Source organism: Bacillus rossius, chromosome 5 (assembly GCF_032445375.1).
Source record: "Bacillus rossius redtenbacheri isolate Brsri chromosome 5, Brsri_v3, whole genome shotgun sequence".
Lineage (NCBI taxonomy): Eukaryota > Metazoa > Arthropoda > Insecta > Phasmatodea > Bacillidae > Bacillus > Bacillus rossius.
This window is the reverse complement of record NC_086333.1, coordinates 24629502-24653963: the sequence shown is the minus strand read 5'-3', so window position 1 is coordinate 24653963 and position 24462 is coordinate 24629502. Positions and strand designations below refer to the sequence as shown.

General features: G+C 33.3%; 1 protein-coding gene across 1 annotated transcript in view; it reads right to left on the bottom strand.

Moving 5' to 3' along the window:
* The window catches only part of LOC134531649 (spondin-1), a 174545-nt gene that overhangs the window by 94095 nt on the left and 55988 nt on the right, over window positions 1–24462 (bottom strand). Inside the window, exons 4-8 of the mRNA XM_063367418.1 lie at window positions 19861–20002; window positions 10437–10643; window positions 8344–8467; window positions 5452–5582; window positions 3560–3752 (exon numbers count right to left, since the gene is read on the bottom strand). Of these exons, the coding sequence (XP_063223488.1) occupies window positions 3560–3752; window positions 5452–5582; window positions 8344–8467; window positions 10437–10643; window positions 19861–20002 (797 nt within the window). The remainder of the gene's footprint in view (window positions 1–3559; window positions 3753–5451; window positions 5583–8343; window positions 8468–10436; window positions 10644–19860; window positions 20003–24462) is intronic.

Here is a 24462-nt window from a genome sequence, read left to right as displayed (position 1 = left end):
ATTCCTCAGGCTGTTATGGATGCAGCCTCTCATGAAGTAATAGAAAATGAAAAATCAGTTAGGTCAGTAGCAAAGCAATTTGACATTTGTCATGTAAGCCTGTACAGATTTTTAAAAAAAGTACGTGCTACTTCAGAGAAACAATTGCCTAGGCCGATAACTGGATACAAACCACACAATAAGGTATTCACAGGCGAGCAAGAACAAAAACTCAACAAATATATGAAATTGTGCTGATCTGTATTTTGGACTTACTCCTAGATAAGTTAGGAAGCTAGTATATGAATGTGCCGTTAAGCATGACTTGAAAGTTCCATCTAGTTGGACAGAAACAGGGTTAGCTGGGGTGGATTGGTTCTCTAGTTAGGTACCTCAAGCGTAACAAAGATTTGAATATTCGCAAACCAGAGGCAAACAGCTTGGCAAGGACTATGAATTTTAATAAAGCCAATGTGAAGTAATTTATGGATAATTATGAAAGTGTTCTTTAGAAATACAAATTTAAAGCTCAGCATGTGAATCCGTGGAATCACCACAGCACAAGCTCCGAATAAAATTGTGGCTGCTAAGGGAAAAAAACTAATTGGTGCAATAACTTCTGCAGAACAGGGTAGCCTCATTACAATGTGTTTTTGTGTAAATGGTACGGAAAATTCAGTCCCGCCAATGTTTATATTTCCTCACGTAAATTATCATAAATATTTTGTCAGAGGTGGCCCTACTGGTTGCATAGGAACCGCCAATAAGTCTGGATGGATGCAAGGAAGTGATTTTCTATTATTCATGAAACATTTTGCAAACAATGTTCGCCCTACAATTGAAAGAAAAGTGCTAGTGTTATTAGACAATCATGAGTCACATTTGTTTCTTCCAGTGATAGACTACTGCATAGATAACGGGATCGTTTTACTCTCATTTTCACACCAATGTTTCCACAAGCTACAACCATTAGACCGTAGTGTTTATGGTCCACTGAAGAAATATTTATCCCGAGCTATGGACTCTTTTCTCAATTCTCATCCTGGTAAAAGAATTACAATTTATGACATTCCTGAAGTAGTTTCCTCTGCACTCCATGAAGCTGCATCTCCTAAAAATATTATAAGTGGCTTTCATGTTTCTGGCATTTGGCCTTTCAACAGATGTGCTTTTCAAGATTCTGACTTTTCCCCAGCATCTGTTACAGATCAAAATTAACTTGAAGATGTGTGTATCCCCAATGTTTTGGAAAGATAAATTGGAACCGCAAAATCTTCTGTGGACCACCCACAGGCAACCACTCCTGAGCGGGAATCCCCTACACCCCAGCCAGGAACATCAGGATTGGGAGCGGCCAAATTTTCACCAGAGAGTGTTCGCCCCTATCCGAAGGCAGAACAGAGACCAAAGAGTGCATCATCCCGTGGTAGGAAAAGAGGTAGAAGTTCTATTCTTACTGATACGCCAGAAAAGAACATACTAGAGGAGAAAGCGAAAATAAAGAGCAATGTGCCTGTATTGGGTAGAAGAGGCGTAGACAAAGAGATCAAATCAAGGAAAACTACATGTGAAGATAAAAGTCGTAGACGTATTCTGACCCTTAATCAAAATGATGAAGATGATTGTCTCTGCTTGGTGTGTATGGAAAAGTTCAGAAACAGTCGTCCACAGGAAGAATGGATTCAATGTACAAGCAGCCACATGTGGGCACACGTTGCACGAACTGATGACAATTCCCCATTTTACTTGTGTAATGACTGCTATAATTGAATTTAATATGTTTCTTTAATATTTTATTTTCCCAAGAATTTTAATATTTGAGTTTTTTAAAGATATTGTTTGAGAAATCTGTACATATTGTCTTATTTCATACTGACATAGTGATTGTAATGTTAAATTTGCCAGTTTTACAATTGACCCCACCCCTGTTACAATTGACCCTATTATGGGGTCAATAGTAACAATACTTTTTTCAACCTATTTAGTGTTACAGAATTGTTTCATGTTATATTTTTTTTCAGGTAACATGATGTCCAAACCTTCATATTTAGTCCATACATATCTTGTATATGGTAATGTGTGGTATAAAACAATGCAAATGTGAAAAATGTTAATTTCGACCCCGGTCTCAACAGATGAATGTGTGGTGATACTGCACTCTAGAAATTAAAATTAAAACTAATATGTCAGTAGCGCACTCTAGCAGATGAAAACAAGTTGGCGGATTTAAGATAGCCGTCGTGATGAAATACTGTTGGTCATAATATCTGCATTGACATTAGTGGTCGGAGGTCAGTATGCCAGCTGCCACCACAGATGAATGATTCGTTACCATTTTTTATTTTTTCCCTCACCCGGTTCAGATAGATTATTAATTAAATATTTAAAAAATGTAAACTTTTTATCCGTTTTTCTAACTTAATAACTACATATTTTTAAGATGGTGGACGTGATGTCATAATTTAAAAAAAATGCGGAAGGTACTAGAATCCAAGATGGTGGGAGTGACGTAAGAACTTTTCCTTATTAAAATTTTATTTAAATTGTAATGAAGTATTAAACATTCTTGTTTAACACCATGCATATCTGTAATTTACATTCGCAGTCGGTTCTACGTGTAAGAGGCAGGCTGACAAAGGCAGATGGAAGTCACACGACGCCGACGAAAATATCCTGCAATTGTAATATTCTCCTAATCGAACATTATATGTATACATACATTATATGTATACACTTTTCATTATGTCCTTAATGAATTTAAATAAATTTTTACTTAAAAATACTTATAACTTTTAAATAAGAGTAAGGATTCTTCATTCAAAAAATGTAAAGGCTTTTGCAAAACTAACCATTATTTAATACCTTCTTGTCATTTTGTATCCTACGAAACGTCTTTGAAACAAAAACCTTAAAAAAACTGTCAGATTTTTACATAAAACCCTTCTACAACAAAAACAGAAATCCGACTAAAAAAAAAGTGTGAAAAAAGGGGGAGGGGGGGGGGCGGGTGAGTTGGAAAATTTACCCAAAACATTGAAAGCCTTTACGATTTTTTTTTATTAAAACTAAAATAAGCACTTCCTGAAGTTGAGTTTAAAAATTCAAGGTACTTCTATATTTCTCTTTAAGAATCTCAGAATTTTCAGTTCTCCTACTTTTTCGTAATGATACTGGGTGATTGGTAACACCTGCGAGGCAATATTTGATCATTGTATTAATGTGTTGTCAAAAATAATTAATTTAAAATTTTTAATTGGCAATATTACATTTTAGAAAAGTAAAAAAGAATTATTCACGTCCAGTTGTTAAGGTATTACAGGTGAAAAGAGAAGGAATATAACTATAAATACCTATTGACTGTAAAATATATAATAATGCGTATTTGTTATGTAGTATGTTTTATAACTTCGGTCATAAATTTAATTTAAATATCATTGGAAGCAATATTTACAAAAAAATAAAATACTTATTAGAACACGATTAAAAAATATAAAACAAGTTGAAGTACTGCCCGACATTCAAAGCACATGCACGGTCTCCGGCTACACTGATTCAGGAAGGAGCTCGGGCAGTGACTCACTCTCCTCGTCACCAGTCCCCGAAGCGCTCTCGCAGCTCTCCTTCTCGTACAGGCGCTGGCGAGTCACGTGCAGTTTGGCCAGCGGCTTCATGTCTTCCCCAGTCGGCTCATAGAAAGGTGACAGCAGATCTTTTGGGAAATTAGAAGTTATCTTGCGTATTGGCTCTGCTGGAATTGAGGGCGAATCATCTGACTTCAAGAGAAAAATATCAGTTGTTGGCTCGAGAGTCTAGGTCTAAACAAGCATATTATATAACTTACATATTAATTTAAAATTAATTAATAACTATAAAAAGTTTTAATATTTTAGGTTATGGTATCACTTCAAACACAAATCTTTTCATAATTTAAAAATTAAGAAGAAATCATATTGTAGATGTGAAAGTATGAATAAATGAGTTTAGAAAATAGTAGGCTACTATGTATAAATTTTTAAAGTATTTTAGAATTAACTGTTAAAAATTTAAAAATGATAAAATACAAATTTGACAACAAAACTAAAAAGGAATAAAGCAAGATTTTTAAATAATAACCAAAGCTAAGCAAGAATAAGTGCTTATGTGTAGTTATGTTCTGATGACTAGGCAACATATGATATTGGTTTGTAATTTTTTTTAACCAGTGAAAATGCATGACGGGCTAAATTATTCTGTGGTTGGAATTTTACTAAGTATATTTACATAGATGGCTTGTAACAGTATTAGAGATTCAACAAATGTAAGACCCAAGACACCTAACGGCGCCTGCTCCCATGAAAATAGTACTGTTACAGACAGCAGATGTCACCGTCACAAATAGTAAGCATTAACTTAAGAAATTAATTATAAAACGTATCAATAATTAAAATTATGAGCAGCTGCATGAAATAAGAAAATATACTTTGTGTTTGACGATTTCCTCTTGTAAGTTAACAATACGCAAATCGCAAAATCCAAACACCTAAGCATCAATAATTAGGAAGCGAACAGCTGATAACCACTTTAGCTCGTTTGGACAATGAGTTATTTATCGTTTAAAACAATTTGGAAACCAACGATATTTATATTTTACGGACTTAGTATCGACTTTGATGACCACACTGCTGTTGAAGTGTACAACGATCCTCTGAGTGTGACATAAAACATTATGATTCGTTCTCATAAAATTATTCAGAGTGGTCTGGGGGTTTCAATTTTGAACATTTAAAACACTTATCTCATTTGTGTTGTATATTCTTTTAATAAGATTTTATTGATACATCATCAAGAAGACGTGAATTAATTGGTAAATATGTGTGAGAGTCGAAATATGTTTGCTTTAAATTAATAGGACTATTTTTTTTATATACATTTTTTGAGAAATCAACTTTGTAACGCCTTGTTATATTTTACTAAATGTTCCGTCGCACTAATGTAATATATATATATATATATATATATATATATATATATATATATATATATATATATATATATTGTAATTTTTGAAGACCAATAAAAAAATATAATTATTTCACCACGAAATAATATCTCTTGACACCTATTAATAATTATATTAAATGAAACTACAGTATTTGAAGTAAGCGATTTCTGAACTTTGAATATTGTAACAAGTTCAACAGTTTTTTTTTCTTGAAAAAACTGTATGAGAATTAAGGTTTAGTATCATGACTAAATTTATTCCAATTATTAATTAATACATGATTATACAATTTTTTTATGCTATTTATAATATTATTTGGTTAGGACACAATGTTTAAATCACAAAAGTGATTAGACACAAAAATCAAAACCAACATAACATGTTCGTGAAATCACAAGTTAAAAAAATAAAATCTGTGCTTCCACCAGATTTAGTTGAAAATTACTCATTCGAACTGCCATTCTCGCTCGAAGTAACTGCAAAGTGCTCACCTCGTATGAGACGCCGTTATCAGTGCCTGCATCCCAAGGGTACAGCTCTACCGACAGCTTCTCGACCCAAGAGCAGTTGGGCAGGCACAGCTCCAGACCCGACAAGCCCACATACCAGTCCGGGGACGGCGCTACCACACACCACAACACAACATAAGGTGGCAGTCAGTGCCAGTACTAGGCAGTACTACAGTCGCAAAATACTGCTGTGGCTCATAAGGCTTTATTGCACTTAAAAATGCAGGCAGATCTTCAGCCCCGACAAGAATACGCAACAGTATGGAAATGGAGCTATCACACATTGCATGAGGTGATAGTTAGGGGCATGCATATTTCGCGAAATGATTCCGAGACTAGCTGAATGTTAAAACACCGTAGCATCGTCTCTGTTTCGTGGTTGGGTGAGTTTATATCAGGTCCACGTCGATTGCTACAACACCAATCACAGCATTTCATTGCGGAAGCAAATGCGTCCTGAGTGACTCGGTCAAATAAAGTAACGACTTCTCTCGCAGACGGCCGCCAATTACAAGGAAGAAACCGCTGGTGCGGGTAAACCTAGTTCATTTTAATAAGCGTTCAGATTTATTCGCGAAAAATGCCTGCCCCTAGTGATAGCCAATACCAGTACTTGGCTGACAGTTACTAATGACTACTGTGAAGCATACGGCTCTTCTTTTCTAACTCAAGATAAAACGATATTCTTAAAAAGGAGCCGGTAGTGTTTTACGCAATTTTTCAAGAAATATATATTTTTGTACCTCCAGCGCCAGGGTTCAGGTTAAGGTACTGCTGTTGATTTCCATTATCTTGGATTGTGAAATCACGGCGGCCATCATAGATGACCTTGACCTTTACCTTGACATTAAAAATTTGCCAAAAATTTCCAAAAATTACTCAAAATTTGTCCAAACTTCGCCAAAATTTCCAGTTATGAGGAAAATAATCCCGCATAAATCTCAAAAAATCGCAGAAATTCAAATTTCCCCATTACTAAGGAAAAATACAATTTTTGAGGAAAAATTTCCGTTTTAGTCCTCAAAAAATTCCAGAGGCTTGAAATGTCCACAAAGTGGCTAAAGTTATCATCAACAAGCCGCCCTAAGACACTTAGGTCATGACCTTGACAATAAGGATTCCATGGCAACCATATTGAATTGTTGTGTTACCGTTTAAATTTATGTTACGGTCGCCATCTTTAAAATCTGTATTTATTGTCAGAACATTTTGGGAAAAGTTAAAAAAAAAGTAAAATAAATAAATAAAATTAAAAAAATTCCACCATTATGAAATTATGAAGTCAATACGCCATCTTGAAATTCCGTGATTATGATCGGATAAAATTAGGAAAAATTGTAAAATACAGAAAAAAATATTTAAATAAAATTTTAAGAAAATTTTATTTTAACAACGCACTTAGGTACGTCATGGTCTACGGTTGAAATTCGGCGAGTGCAAAAAAAAAAAAAAAAAAGGCGTCGGATCTTCATCAACGGAAGTAACAAGCCGACTGACCTACTACTATTGCCAGCTGTACGACATCACACCCGCCATCTTGTTTTCGTCTGCTGGTGGCCGCCATATTTGATTCGATATATAGTTTCCGTTTGCTAGAGGGCGCTACCGCCATGATAGTTTGTATACTCGCCAGAGTGCAGTATTTATTTACTTGCAAGGACAAACGCCATCTTGTCAGTCGTCTTAGCTGCAATCTTGGAAATATGTATTCATTTAGCTATAAATTCGGGAAAAAATCCAAAATTCATAAAACGCAATTAATTAATAAATTTATTCGATCGATTACAGTGCTTGTTTTGATCCTTGTCGATTAAAAAATGTAATTTTAGGTTAAAAAAATTATTTAAAAAATATGATGTAAAGTTTTTCCTAGTCTGCTAGCCTCCAGTAAGCCGATTATTACGTATTAACTACCATCTTGGAAATCAATAATATTTGACTCAGAAATTAAAAAAAATACAAAAAAACATAGAATACCTCATTAATGAATTAATATATCGATATTTTCATGACCTCACTTCGATCTTTGAAAGATTCAACAAAAGTTTATTTAATACAATGAAATAAAACAACCCAAAAATAACAAGTTAAACAAAATACCTATTAGGCCTATATAAATTCTGCTAGAATTAGCAATCTAAAAACCATTTATTTCTGCATTGGTTGAACTGACTAATTCTCAGCTCCAATCGGTTTACTGAATATAAAGACCAGCCTAATCCTTTTCCTATTTGTATTTTTCTTCTCGATAGAGTTTCTCGATTATGTATTTAAAAGACTGCTTCACATCGTAAGAATTGTAAATGGGAAAATTCACTGTCTTAAATAAGCACCTCTTCTTTTTTTGTCCTCGAACGGATATGGTTTGTCATACACACAGTGCAGCCACAAATTATATTTCAAAGATCCATGAGTTACTACTTCGTCTGTAAGCTGATTGATCATGTTATGATTAATATTATCAATAATAGTACAAATGTCTTTTGACTCACTAAATGTATCCGGATAATAGTAGCCTTGCAATATTGCACGAAATGCAGATTTATCAAGTAAAATCCATTATAATTTACCTGTAATGCACCAAGCACAGTCTAAGGTTTAGATTCTTGTCCAAGCGTCATCGCAATCGTTTTTGTATGCAAACGGTTTTACCTATACAGTTTTTCGCATGTCGTTTCAAACTGCCAATGCGTGTAAACCAAACATGACACTTATAGCAGTGAAATTTCATACGAGAAAAAAAATGGAAATAATATTATTAACTTAAAAATATTTATTGTTTTTCAAATACGTTGTACCATTTAGTAGGTTTAGAATAATAACAACCACATAATCCCTTGCAAAAATTTATATTGGTTACTTGTTGGTACTCACCTATTTTAGAAACAACTGATACTAGATGATTTTTGTTGTCGACACGAAAAACAGCAAATGTTTTTCCAGTGACGTTTGGGTAGCCAATTCCTCTTGCTTTGATTATTGTTCTGATATACTGACTCTACAAAAAAAAATCAAAAGAATCTGAATCAAACACAATGTATGCATAGCAGCAAACATTGAAATTTATTTTATAATAAAAAATATTTTTGATGTTTTAGTTTGAAAGTAACAATTCTTGTCTGCATAATTATTACCCTTATTTTTTTGACTAACACAAATAAGTTTATTTCTTCATTATGTACATTTCCTTACTTATTTCTAGCTTTTGTGAACCACAAATCTAGACGTTATATTGGAAAATATTAAAATTAAAAAGGGAAATATAAAATTTTTGAAACGATGCTAAAAAAATCTAGAACTTAAAATGTTATTTTGCCCGATTTAAATATCAAAAACAAAAAATTAACAATTTATAATTACCTGTAAACAAATGTAAGTTAAACAATAAAAATTTAATAGTTATTTGGGCATAAAATTAAATAATCCTTTGGGCATAAAATTAAAAATTAATGATCAATGTGTGATGTTTGAGAGACGTAATGTCTTAAAGAATTAATGCATAATTCTTAACGAATATAACTAAAGAAAAAAACATATTAAATTTCTCTAAAACTTTTCATTTGTGTTTGTTTGTCAAAGATAAAATGCAAACATAACAGCATTAAATATCTAAATTGCTTTCAACAATTCGACGTAATCATAGGAGACATTATTGTTGCTCATTATACATCAAGGATATTTCACCAACATAACTGTAGCAGTGGCAAACTGCGGCACAATCAAGGGCTTCATTTAATGGAACACTTTGAGATGCGTGACGTAAAGATTTAACGTTAGTAACTTTAGGTTGATTACCATCATGCTTTTTCCTATTGAGCGTTTTACAAATTACGTATAAGTTAAAGTCAGGAACTCGGGTGTTTATAATATAAAAAAATTTAGACTTTTAAGTTACGTCGAGTGAAGAGATTCGAGAGAATCAGTCTCGTGTGCTTTATGCGGGTTAAAGTCATGAACTAAACCGTAAAGTTAATTGGTTCAAGGCCTTTAGTTGCACCACCTAACACAGTGCTTGTTTCTACCGAAGATACAGTTATATTGATTAAAAGATTGGGAGGTTGAATTGTTGCTTTGGACGAAGATAATGCCATTAAATAACCTTACACTGCGTGAGACAGTATCAGACTGATGATAGGCCTATATGTGCTCTATCATATAATCATGCCCAATGATTATTTTACTAACCATGAAATATGGTTACAAACTACTTGACTAAGAGTAAGTTATTGAGGACTAAATATTAATTTATTTCAGAATATAAATTTTTATGAAATAGTAATAATTTAATAAATTCTCACTTTTAATTCTTAAGCATAAATAATTGGGAAGATAGTCTTTGCAAATCAGTAAAACATAAGACTTAGAATATCAACAAAAAAAAATCGATTAAATTTCTTAATGTTTCTGTCAAGCAAAGGCTACATTACCACTATTAGTTCTACTTTAAATCAATTTACTCTGAGGCAAAAATATTAACTTTCTATAATTTATGGGGTTCTGTTTATGGCAAGGTTATGCACAGAGGTCTTCTGGGAAGCAATAAGTGCTATTAACTATTTATTTTGTTAGTGAAACGAATAAATATGAAAGCTCAGTATGATGGTACTTATTGTTAATATGTGCTGTAAGTAAGAGTGAAAAATAGTTTCTTAACTAGTAAAAAGTGTTTAACAGATTAATTAAAACATCCCTAACTTAATTCCATTACGTGCCGGTGATTCAGATTGTTTGAACAGGTGCCTCAAGATCGGCTACAATGAAGACTAAATCTTCTTAAGGATACAGATTTTAACGTCACACGATTATACCCAGAGGCTCAAAGCAATGGGACCATCCTAATGTGGTCGATGCTAGGAGTCCGACAACATGACGCTACGACTTCTATCCAGAACAAATAGATTATCCCAGTTAAGTGCACAATAGACATGGGCTAGGCAAGAAGTGGCTGCTGGATGCATGACTCGCACCTTCTCTTTGAGCTCGCTCTCCAGCGCGCGCGTGGAGCCCTCCTCGGCCAGCTGCTTGAGGCCCTCCGAGGCGAACTCGCCGTAGTTCCAGAACCGGTAGTCCACCATGTGCGAGGCCCCGATCACGTCGCTGAACTTCGCCTTGAAGTGGTCCTTGGGGAAGTCCTTGGGGTGAGTGTGGCGCGACCACAGGCCCTCGAACGCTATCTGCGGAAAGGCACAGGGGAGAGGTAACAACACATTATCTTTCCTTCATTTGTTCTGCTCAAATCCCATTTACCTGGCTGGCGCGAAATGAATTATTTGAATCAATTACGCAGGAGGGTGTTGTAAAGGTGAGTTAATAGTGACACTTAAATATGATTTTGTTGCTTTTGTTTTGGAAAAATAAAATATGTTTATGAAATAATCTTCTCATCTCTGTGTCTGTTTTAATTATGTGTGTGTGTGTTCTCAAAAATACGTTAATACAGTTTAATACATTGCAACCAAAATTCATATCTAGCATTCATCGGTTTCTAGATTTGACGTTTTTTTATTAAATTAAAATTGGCTTTAATACCCTAGCACTTTTCTTAGGGCCTAAATGAAAAATTCTACACAAGCTTACAAATCATGAATTACATATAAAAAATAAAGAAAAGAACGTTTCTAAGCAATATTTTAAATCATGGCGATGTTCGTTAGGTACTTATTACGAATTTGAAATATGTGCCAATTGTTTACAAAAAAAAGTTGTATTTTAAGAGATTTAAGTAATTTTCGATTACCAAAAAAATTATAAATGTGTTGACAAAATAAATTATTTTGAATAGTATCGGATAATAAAGGCTTCGCACGTAGTTTACCTATAACAACAAAAAAACAAATGTGAGCGAGTCTTACAGTACACTCCAGTGATGTATAAACATATAACCTCGGTAACGAGCACATTCATGTGTTCTCATGTTGTTCACGTGAGGCGTGACTTCTGCCTCAACATTTTCGATTATTTTATTTACTTAATTTGTTTAAATCTCGGTCATAAACTTGAACCATTGTACTTTATATATTTTATTTTTCGTTATTTATAGTATCTCAGCCTTATGTTGAGATTGTCATAATAGAAGCTCTTGTAAGTGAATTCGCCCGTGTACCGGAATCATCGCGCCTCCCTGAGTGGTTCCCAGGGCGCTGTGCGGCGCCACCATCGCGCCTGTGTCTGCCTGGGAGCGACTCTGCGCCTGGCAGGCTGCCGCTCTGGTCGCACCTAGTAAGACCTCCTCGCGACCGTCTCAGCTCTCCAACTGCGTCGAACGTCCTGGGAGGACGCCTCCCACGGCAGCAGTCATCGTATTATCAAGAAAGATGTCGCCGCAAAAACACCGGCTATGAATATGGCCGGTAATTTAAGAAATTAACTTTTGGGCTAGGCGCTATTAGATCGATTCCTGAGATCGCTGGCCGGTGGGTCGTGGCGTGGTGCAGTGCTGCAACGCGTGATGCCTGCACCGCGGGAATATCGATGCTATTGTGTCGAGAGTGATCGCCGACTAGTGTGTAGTTGAGTGATCGCCGGCTGGTGTGTAGTGAGACTCCTTTAATGTGGCAAATAACATTATCACATGAAACTCGGACACGAAATTTAAAGGAAAATTCTTTAAAATAATGCCAAGCGTGATAAATAAACTGATAAATAAAACATTTCCTTTTCAAATACCAACATTTTGGGATGCAAAATACACGCATATTTTCTGCGCCCGCCGCTAGAATTCGCTGCCTGAATCGTAAACTTTGCTTGCCACCATATAACGAAGATAGCGGCTAGGTATATCAGTTATTAGGCATGAATGTATATTTTCTTTCACTATCCTAAATGTAAAGAACGACTAAAAAATCTTTACAGCCATAAAAAATAATGACGTTATTTTAATACTGACTTTTTTCCTTTTTTTTTAATCAAAAATAATAATACTTTGTCACGATTGCAGATGTAATAGTTAATTTGACCAAAACACCTTATTTATTTGCATATTTACGAATAAATTTCTGCTGTCGGAATGAATGATACATTTTATTACTACGAATTTATTAGCTTTACCTGTATGTACTTATGTAAGTATGTATGAATTGAATATGTAATAAAATCTTTCCATTAAATTTTTAACCACATTTCTACGTACGAATGTGTTGAAATTTTGCATATATAGTATAAATAACCACTGATAATATTATGATAACTTAAGGTTAATACCATAGTGTTTAAAGGGTGAAGGGGGGGGGGGGGTCAGAGGGTCAAAAAACCTTTCATTTCAAGCTATGGGTAATAACCAAGCTCTTTGTGTGTCCATAAGATCGGGGCATGGTGGGAATTTGCCCCTGGGTCGACTGTTAGCCTAGGGGCAGGAAAGGTGATTGGGGGGGGGGGGGGGTCTATTCTTTAGAAAATTAAAACTCAATCCTTTATCGATTTGGAGTGTTTACGATCCGAAATTTCAGATATTTAAAAAATATATTTATTTTATTTAGAGTGTTTCCGAGGTCGGGTTATGGTGTAAAAAAGTGGCAACATAGTTACTACCTATATCTGAAATTATCTGACCACTCTTCCGGCGTGATCAAGTGTACGTATGTATTATACGGACATTACATCAGTCCGTGTTGATTTCAGGACATATGGTGTACATATAATTAAACCAATAGCATAGCCATTCCGTTTTCAGCGAAATACAGCTATGGTAGTGCTAAAAAAAGGCGAGTGTTGCCATTAATACTGAGTTGGGCATCTACCGTGCATAAAATTCAAGGCTGCACTGTAGATTATGCAGTTTTTTTTTTAAATTTGGAATCGCGTCCCTTTGCTACCGGACAGGTTTATGTAGCTCTTAGTCTCGCAAAGTCACTGGATGGTCTCCAAGTAGAAAAACTTGATTGCTCTAAGATAACAAGAAAAATTCTATGTAATGTTGACGCTTTAGCAAAAATGACTAGATTAGGCGAACATTAATGAATAATTTTAAATTCGTTTGAAGAAATAAATACTTTATCATTAATATTTGGTATTTTTTATTTGTTTTAGTTATTCATATTCAATATTTCTATTTTTATTTTAGACTAAAATGAATAAAATAAACGTGTATTTAAAAAAAAAACCGCTTTATCTTTGAAGGAACTAAAAATTAAAAAAAAAATAAAATTTAGTTAAAAATATTTGGCCAACAGCCAAATAATGCACCATAACTCTGTATAAATAAATTGTGGGTTGCTCTCTTCTTTCATTTTAGTAATGACTATATTCTAAAATTAGTGATAGAAAATTGAAGACAAATGATATCAAGCACCCCACGTTTTTATTTATACCGTGTTGTGGTGCATTATTTGGCTGTTAGACAAAAAAAATTCAATTCAAATTTTATTTTTTAATTTTTAGTTGATTCACCGATATAAGCGTTATTTTAAATTTTTTTAAAACTATACGTTTATATGATTTAGCTCATATTCCGCTTAACTTGGGCCGGCGGACGCTACAGCTCATTGGAGCACACATGAAACAAACTTAAACTATTAATATGTTAAAATAAAAAAAAATACGCAATAATGAATAGCTGCCACTTCCTTATAGCTGGAAAATAACTGAGGATTGGTTAAAATTACGATCGCGAGCAGGGAACTGTATATGTTGATCGCGAGTAGAGAATTCTGGTATAAACCGTACCTGGAACTTTGCTATAACTTAAAGAACTTAAAAAACTGCTTTATTACGTGATTAACTTAAAAATACTATCTACTAAACGGTTATTTTATAACCGAGAACTGTGTGAAGAGAACGCATGGTATACATAGATAGTTTCGTTCAGAAAAAATATATTGTTGATGTTCGAGAATCGATACAATCAATAGCAATAACTGGTATTTCGCTAATGAAATGCACATATTGCGATACCCAGTGGCCGCACAAAAGTTAAAGTTACATAAATTTATTTGCTCGTTAGATCGGGCGATGTGCGATAGCACACTTTTGTAAATTATATTAACTTTCTTCGATAACCGGTTATCAGAGATACCCTCACCGTAAGGAAAAAGTTATTGTTTCATAACTGTTATATATACCGCTTATCGTAAATACAGCTCATCTGTAATAGCAGCATGAAACAATCGGAAATTTTAAACTGTTATAAACGGCTCCGATAGAAGTTGAACTGCTTGGTAATGCGTGTCGCTTCGTAGCTAACCTGCTCGTTCTCGGGTCTCATCGTTCAAGATGCATAGTTTAAAAGAATGGGTGACTTAGCAGGTAGCAATAGTGTACGAGGTAAACGTGTTATTTTGTTTAATTTAATTTACTTTTATTGTTCGTTACAGCTGGAAGCTTGTGTTCGGAGGTCGCTGCGTTCGTGCGTTTCGCCCTGAGGCAAGTGCAACTGTAAACGACCGTCGAGCCGCGCAGTCGGCTGGCGCGGTATCGTCTCCGGGTCAGGCAGTCGACCAATCTGTGTTCGGAACGACCACTGGAGCGCGTGGCCTCGCCTGCGGGGCAAATAATCATTTAACCCGCAGTTGAGAACAACTTCGTCGCTCTATGTCAGGAGTTGCGCGTACATAAAAAAGTCGTAAAACTCGCGAACTAAGTGCGATCCCAAATACTGCAATTCCCCTGAACAACGGTCCTAAATACAAACGAAGATAGGCAGAGATACTATTATACAATGTGTGTAAAATGTGCTTTAATTATTTTGTTGATCAACCTCGAAAATCTGGTCTTATAGCTATACAGTGTCTTGAACTGCACAAAATGAAGTGTGGAAATATATATTTAATGGAATTTGCGTAAGTAATATAATTATTAAATAGTTTGTGCTCATTTTTAGTGTAGAAATAATGTAATAACTTTATTGTTTGTATATTTGTTGTTTTATTTCTCAAACACATCACTCTTATGGTTTTTTAAATTGTATTATATTTTTGATATATGGCAAGGATCAAACCAATCAGTTAATTAACAAGTGATTTTTTTTTTGTAATTTAAGAATTTTTTTTCGAATTTCTAGCTAAATAATTAAAAATTTCCAAGATGGTGGTCAGTGTCATCATTGTCTTAATGGAGGTTTGTAGTAGAGTAATTTAGCGTTTTTTAAAGGAATTTTTGCCACATTTATTGATTTTTATATTTTTTACATAAAGTTGTTATTTTTTGCATCTATCAAGTATTGAACCAAGCTCTGTAATCGATATAATCAATAATATATTAATTGCGGAATTTTTAATGAATTTTGAATTTTTTTCGAATGTCTAGCTTAATAAATAGCCTACATACTTCCAAGATGGCGGTCAAATTAAAAGATTGTGGGCGACACAGTAATAAAAAAATCACTGCATTAAAGTGGGTAAAAATTAAACTAACATGGTTGAAACGCCCTCTAGCGGAAGAAAACAAAATGGCGGACGTGACATCATACCAACTGGCGATATTTATACCTTAGCATTAGTGGTGGGAGGTCAGTCGGTCTGTTGATTCCGTGGAGAATGGATCCGTCGCCAAATTTGGCACTGAAAGGGTTTGAACCGAGGAATCTGAGACCAAGAGTCTATTTTAAAATAAAATTTTATTAATTTATTTTTTATTAAATTACATTTTTAATCCAAATAATTAGATAATAATTACAGAATTTCCAGATGGCAGACAATTTTCTTAATAGCAGAATGCGGAATGTTTAGTATTCAAATTTTATTATTTAATTTTTTATTATTTTTAAATTGTTCCCGATTTTCTAGCATAAAAAAAAACTGATTATAAAGACAACGAACATAACAAAAATTGCAACGGTGATGTCAGTTCCAAATTGCAGCTATGCCATCCTAATTGTCAAGGTCATGACCTCGGTGGCTTAGGGCGGCTTGCCCATCGGGAATTTAAAACGTTTTGAGGAGTAGTAGGCCTAAATAAAAGGGGATCCGGCGCCAGGCTTCAGGCTGTGGTGCCGTGGTGCCGACCTCCATCTTAGATTGTGATGCCATGGCAGCCATATTGGATGACCAGAACCTTGACATTGAATTTTGACCTTAACTTTGACCTTGATCTTGAACTATAATCTTGACCTTAAAATTTGACCATAACTTTGACCTTGACATTGAACCTTGACAATGAATTTTGGCCTTGAACTTTGACATTGACTTGACCTTGAAATTTTACCTTGGCCTTTAACCTTGACGGCCATCTTGGATCCACCATTTTGTGTACAGTACTTTCTACCAGGAGTGATAGTTAACTTATATGACCTGCTAGAGGACATTGCCACCATCTTGTTTTCGTCTGCTGGAGGACGCTATCTTGTGTGTGTACTCGTCTGATAGAGTGAATTTCCATCATATTAGTTTAAGTCTTACCCGCTAGAGTGCAGTAATAATTTATTATTACTGAGACAGCCGTGATCTTGAAATTTGGGTGCCATATTGGAATTGTGTAATTATTCAGCTAGAAATTCAGGAAAAATGTCCAAAATTCATTCAATAAATTTTCAGTCAATATACTGATTTATTGAATCGATTCCTGCCCTTGGTTCGATTCCTGGGCGAAGCAAAAAAAAATTTAATTATTTGTAAAAAATACAAACTTCAATAAATATGGTGGTAAGACATAAAATAGGCATAAAATCATCTATTACCAGCCGCCATCTTGGAAATGTGTATTTATTGACCTAGAAATTAAGGAAAAATTCTTAAATTCATCGAACAAATCACTTATTAATTTACATATTGTATCAATGGATACCTGTACTCGGTTTGATTCTTGACCAGTGACAAGTGTAACTAAATATTTAAAAAAAGTTTACATTCTGTTTTCCATTACCTTGAGTTTATTAATCATTCACTTTACAAAAAACAACTCAAGACAATATACCTGTCCGATTAATTAAATACGTTGTCGATAAGCCTAACATGAAAGTCTAGTTTATCGATATTTAGAATAACCTTTAAACCGATCATGTTCAAAGCCATACATATAGACCAAGCGTCTTGAAGCCATGAGACCTGGTCATGAACAATGTCAGCCATATATGCTAGACATTTCAGAACCTCATAACATTCTTCGTCGTTAGATAATTACAGTCAATTAGACCATCGTAAAATGCTTTATGCATACTAAAAGATCAAGAGACTTTGAAAAATATTTTACCAAGACCAAGAGGTTTCGAACTAGTAAATATTCGGTCACTACAGATTTTACTACACACAATCAAATAAAAGGAAGCACCTTCGGAAGCACATTCAAGATAAAGGAAGCACAATCGGAAGCACAATCAACATAAAGAAAGTAAAATCGAAAGCACATTCAACAAAGTCGAAGGACAATCATAGAAATAGAAGTAAATTTGGAAGCACAATCATAAAACAGGTGCAACTTTCTATAAAAATGTGCAAGGTAACACATTGTATGTTATTCTTGCTCAGTTTCTTACCACCAACTTCCTTCGACTTGGTTGACTTTGGAGATATTATTTAATTTATTAAATAATGCCTACCTATTTTTCTCCCCCTTAATAATCATGCTTTAAAAAATACAATATTAAGCTATTTATGTATTTTGTTCATTCTTATTTTCTTGCCGATATTTGTAGTAGATTTCAAAGTCAATACGCAATTTTGTTCTTAGACGTTTTATAATGTGAAATACCACAAATAGTTAACAGTCAAGTTTAGTTCTATAATAATGTTTTTTTTTTATTTTTACTCATAATTTTATTTTAGAGCTTGTTTTATGTTCGGAAAGAATACATTTTTTAAATAAATCAATACTTATTTCATTTTCACTCCACTTAATGGACGAATAAAAAAATAAGAAAAAAATAATTAACTCCTTATGAATGAAAGTTGTCTGTACTTAGTTTCTGAACTAGTGCAGTATAATTTGAACTATGCACTGTTCTTAAAAAAAATACCCCTTTTATACCTCTTAGGGAAACAATGTTTTTAATCTGGCAAATGTGGTTTGGTAGTTTTGGGAGGTTTTTCATTAATACCCATTATCTCCTCTTATACTTCGCCAGCTTCGAATATAGGAATAATTATTCTAAAACTATATTTATCCCTTTTATGTTATTATTTATTGCCTAGTGTATAAGTTTACCCAAATAACTTAATATTAGAAAAAATTAATTTAGATCAGTTAAGTTGTATTTGATTCCTCCCGAAAAAAATATACAGACAAAAATACGACAGACAGACGAATAAACAAACGGAAACAAAATTTTGAAAGAAATAACCAGAGGTTTTAGCTATTTAAAATATCTTTTTCCATGAAAGAAAAACATACATGTATAGTTATAAATATTTTTTTTGTCTTTCAACTAAATTTATTCTTTAAAGAGGCAAAAAGGGGTAAATTGTGATTTATTAAAAAAAATCGTATGACCGAAACTTATAAAGTAAGGCATTATGGATTTAGCGAGAGTAGTAAAAATAATGAAAACTGATTTTAACGTTTTTGGGAGACTCCACTCCTAAGTGGTGTAAAACAGGTAAGTGTGGTTAAAAAATGCATTATTTTGAATTTACTAGGTCTTAAGGTAATAAACTAAAATAAATAAAATGCATTAAAATTTAAGTTTTTTTTTTTTTTTTTTTTTTTTTTTTTTTGGAATTTGGCCTTTAAGGAGGTGATAAGTAAGGTTTAAGTTTAGATATATCATAACTTATATATCCAAAGAAAATCAAGTAGAAGGTAAGAAACTATGTAAGAATAACATATAATGAAATACTTTGTTCTTAAAATTTTTTTTTCGAGGTTGGCCTGCAAAGTGTTATAAATGGGGTGGGTACAGTTTTACAGTAAAAGCTCATATCTTTGAATACAATCCAGCCAACTGTCAGAACCTGAATAAGAATTATTAAATAATTATTTACGTAGGATGGTTTTAATATTTTTGGAAACGTGTTGAAATTTTACCCCCCAAAAAAGAGGAGAAGGTTTTCAAATATGGCCTTTACGTTAAAAAATAATTCCTACTTAGCCAATGAAACTTGATTTAAGATATTTGCAATGATAAATCAATGTACCTTAAACTACCATCTCATATTCATCGTTTTCTGAAATATCACCTCGTAAGTAGTAATAGAGGTGAATATTTTAAAATAAAATTATATGGTATACACTAAACAAGTATTTAGTGCAATTGACAGCATAAAATTAAATTCAACATGAATGTAAGTTTATTTTAAATACTTTGCATTTTACACCCGTAGTAGTAAAAACTGGTTTTGGTTTTGTTTGGTTAAGGATGTCACCATGTTTACTTAATCTGTAGTTATGAATTTTTACCAAGTGTCGCGCGGAAGGCGAACCTGACGGTGAGCTGGAAAAGTACCGCGTTCAACAGAACCGCGAGCCGAGACGGCAGTCGCATGCACTGGCAGCGAGTACGGCTGAGGAATGAGGACAGGTGCAGACCTCGTACTTGGCCTCCTCGCACGCGCAGCAAGGATCGAGAATGGCGCTGCTGGCGTCGTCCTCGGCGGGCTCCTCGCACAGCTGCAGGCTCAGCGGGCCGTCGTCCATGTACCACAGACTCCTCATCTCCACGACGCTGGCCCTGCGCGCACCGACACATCTCCACATGTTCCACACCACACTTGTGATCAGCATCTTCTTCTGGACCAATGTCAGCGATAATCTACCACGGAACCAGCATTCACAATCAGTTCGGTATGATAACCCGATTACACCAGCAACAACTTTCCGACAAACAAATTTATTTAATACTCCCAATCAATACCCTGGCCACATTTGCGTCTTAGAAAATTACTGAAGACCGAAATAATATGTTAAGTATCTCTTTGAAATACATTTTTGATTAATTTAATTCTTTTTTAAAATTGTAAATGATAGTGTTAATATTTTTAGATTTTCAACTAGTGTAAATGATGTGAGATGAAAAATATGAGGTTGTATTTTTATCTAATTTAATACTCACTTATTTTTAAGTATTAAATTACATAGTATTCATGTAAAACTAAATCTGTTGATTGTATAAAATACTGGCGACTTTGGTTACGTGGTAAACATAACTATAGCGATAGCTATTGGTCTGTGAATTTTCCTGGCGTTGATGAATGACTAAACTATATGTTACGCTTAGCGAAAACATCTGAACGTAGAGCCAAACCAGCAGTTGCGTATTTGACACACTTAGCAGTGACTTAATTCGGTTATTGTAATAAAATATAATGCAAGGTGAGAGTTGAAACAGTGACCCATCACTAGACGTCAGGAAATACGACCACTACATTTCTTAAACATTTCAAACTGTGTATGTAATGTTTCCTGCTAAATATTAGGTCCTAAAGCAATACTTAAATTTTCTTGGGAAAGGGGACCACTTCAGAGATGATGGAAAATGATACGGCTGTACTCCTGTATATTTATTTATTTAAATTTGGTTTCAGCCACACCATACTCACTTCATCAATTCTCCAAGACGGCTGGGACTGACAGGCATATTTCACGGTTAAAGTAGCTCTCTGTATAAATTGTTGGTCGTCATAATCAATCTTTGTCCTGCCACAGCAAGGGAAAACAAGGGGAAGCTATGTGAGAATAGATGTAGGTAGCCCTTTGTGGGAAGACTGTTTATTTCTTTAGAATAACTGTATGGTTGAAAAGAATTTTTGTTCAATTTATATATTAAAAAAATATTTTAATAAATCATTTTGATTGAGATATTAGTATGATATATTTTCGTTTTTGTTTCTTATTAATTTTAAATACACCTCTTTTAACTTCCATAAGAGTAACGTTTGTGTTCTTATTAAATATTATCTTATGTAAATAATTTTATAGAAACGAAAGTACCATAATTACGTTCTTGTTTGTAATAATAAGCAAGGTTTTAGAGATTCTTAAGTTAACACGTCATACCGAATTGGAGTAGATTTTGGTGAAGTTCTCTCTCACTCTCCCTTATTTGGTCATTAAAAATTTTTTTTAGTCATTACTGAAAGATAATTGTTGTGAATTTTAATGGTAATTTAAATCGTAAACTGTAAAGGCTACCTGTTAATAGATACTGGTTTTGACCTTTAGAAATTTTATGATAAACGATAGTTTGTTTTGAATTAGTGTTAAGTTAATTTTAAGTATCTACATTTATTTATCTATCTCTAAACATCCCGCATAGGGTGCAAAATCTAAATCCATTAAAGCAGAGAGGACTTTGTTAAATTAAGAGGCATTATAAGACTTATTTACTTTCACAATTTTTAAATATATGCCAAGCGAGTTTACTTAGTATTACTTCTTCCCCCAAAAACGTTATAGTCAACTCTTTATAGATTCATTCGTACTGATTTTATTTTAATTATTCCTACTTGGTTAACCACTTTGTGATAATATAATAATAAGAACAAACTCACTGCCTAACATAGTAATATTTGCAATTGTGAGCAAACAAATGTAGGAAAAACAGCGTGCAGCAAAGAAGAACAATTTGAAAATAAAACACAACCAAAAACATACGCTGAAAACCAAGTCAATCAAACACACACAAAATATGAAGAATAACATTTTACAGCTAAAATTATCATTTTCTATTTTGGCATGTCAATTTTTTTCTCTTTACTATTAAAACAAATTTATATTTAGTAACTGGAAAATATAAAATTCTCTTTTCTTTCTCAATTAAATCAGATTATTGATGTACAAAGTAATTTAATTTTTATAGCTATACTTTTAAGTAGGTAGGCCTAATAATGTATGGGGTCTTAAAATAAAAGTTTAGAAAATTAATAGTATATTTAAAAATAAGATTCAACAAAACCTTTATACTTTTTCAGAACAATAGACATCAAATTAATAGTTTAAATACATGTGGTCAGGTAAAAGTGGTAAAAGTATAAAATATGGTAGGCAATATCTTTAAATTTTGGAAACAGTGTGCAAAGACTTTATGAAAATAATATAAAACTACTGTTTTAAATAAACGAGTATTAACCAAATAGATGATTTAAAATTTTATTCATAATGTAAGAGTAGAATAAAAAATGTAAAGTGGTTTGGAAACAAATACTATAAAAAACCTGAATAATTACAGAAAACAATAAAAATCAAACAGAAATTATCAGAAAAATGATTCAATAGTAATTTTAAACTTAAAAAAACAAACTTGAATGCTCGATTATTCTAATACATACCTATATAAATTGCTGGATATATATTCATAGTATACAGTGAAAATTACAAAATGTAATATGTATTTGAAAAAAAAACTTTTAACAAATGTTTATACTCAGCAATCAATCAAAAGTACTTAAATAAAACAATTTTTCAAAAAGAGTAAAGTGTAAATTGCGGAGTGATATATTTTAAATTATAAAAATGCCTTTTTTTATTCCTAATAAAAATGTAATTTTTAATTTTTTCGAGATAGTAAATAGTACTATTTTCAATGTATATATTTGACTCGGTGTTTACCAAAAAAGACTTTGATTTAAGTAATACTTATGTAAATATTCAAATATATTCGATTTAATTAATAAAGCTTTAAAATTACAATATAAAAATTATATGATAATCATCTGATTATATTACTTTGATTATATTATTGATCAAATTGAGATAAAATTTTTGATATCTGATTTATTGTTAAGGTTATGTTTATAAGCAAATTTTAAGGTAATCCGATTTTATGTTTATTTTCGAAGAAATATTTGCTTTTTAAGTAATCACTTAATCTAGTCAATTCGTACTCAAAAGGGCCCCTAGCAGGAAAGTTTTGGGGTAGTTTTGATTTCTTCTATGATTATGTTTTTGGGGTGCTGAATCCAATTTTGAGGTTTGGTAACAAAATTTCGTGTCACAACATTAAAAAAATCAAAAAAGGTAAAAAATGTCTTTTTTGGCATTTTTTTGCTTATGAATCGAAAACTATCAACTTTTCGTAAATAGCATTTATATTCAAAATGAAAGTACCTAAAATCTCCTACTATTTTTTTGTTTTAGATTTTTTTTCTCCGATGAAACGTTCGGGCTCTAGCGCTAGTTGAATATTGCGTATTTCGGCTGTCTCTGCAAAAAACCCACTTTTTGCACTATAAAACTCTAATATATTATTAACGGCTATCATTTAGTGAATCTCTCCTAGTTTTAAGTTGAATACACTGAAGCCAGGTTTTAATTATGATGCCTTCTCCAGAACTAAAAAGCACTTTTACAATAATATTGTATTTAAATTCTGTGCAAATATAATTTCGTTTTGTAAGTTCATTTTATTATATTTATTCTCTCCCGACGTACAAAAATATTTTATAACTGCCCGTCTAGTTTAAAAGTGCTCTTATTTTATATATTGTTATTTAATTATAATTTATTATATTATTTCTCTCTCTACTGTGAATCACCTTATTAGTTTTACGTTTTACATTCGGATCCATTACTCGTCTTTACTGTGAATATACTTCACACGGTTAGTAATGCAGGAAGGGAGACTGATTGTCTCCACTGCAGTACACTCATTTCCGCTTCTTCCCCTACTTTCCTTGTCACCCTTCTTCTTATGTGCCCTTCAGCCCCGCTCTGACAGCTCGCAAGATTCCTGGCCCCAACTATTCGTCACCATCACCCGTCAGTTACTGTGTACCTGTGTTCCCCGTCTCAAGGTCCTTCGAATTGTTCAGGAGGGGTCCTCCCTTCTACACCCACTAAAATAATAACACCCGACATTTCCTCACTGCCCGTGGCAGTATGAAGCGAGGATAGTAGTTCGGTGTTAGTCCAACGACTACACAATTTAAAAATTTATGTTTACGCGCAGTGTTAAAAATGGCTTTAAATATGTGTTTTATTTGTGATGAAGTGCTGGATAATGATGTATAAAAGGCGACAACAGTGCGGGAAAAATTTTTGAAAAAAATGATCGAGTCAAGCAAGAAGAGGAATGATGGTGAGCATGCTAAACTAAGTAAAAAATTTCCAGTTGAAGTTCATGAGCGATGTCGTAAAAACTACAGTGATGAAAGAATGATTGCAGCTCATTTGAAGAAGGTGGAGCAGGGTAGG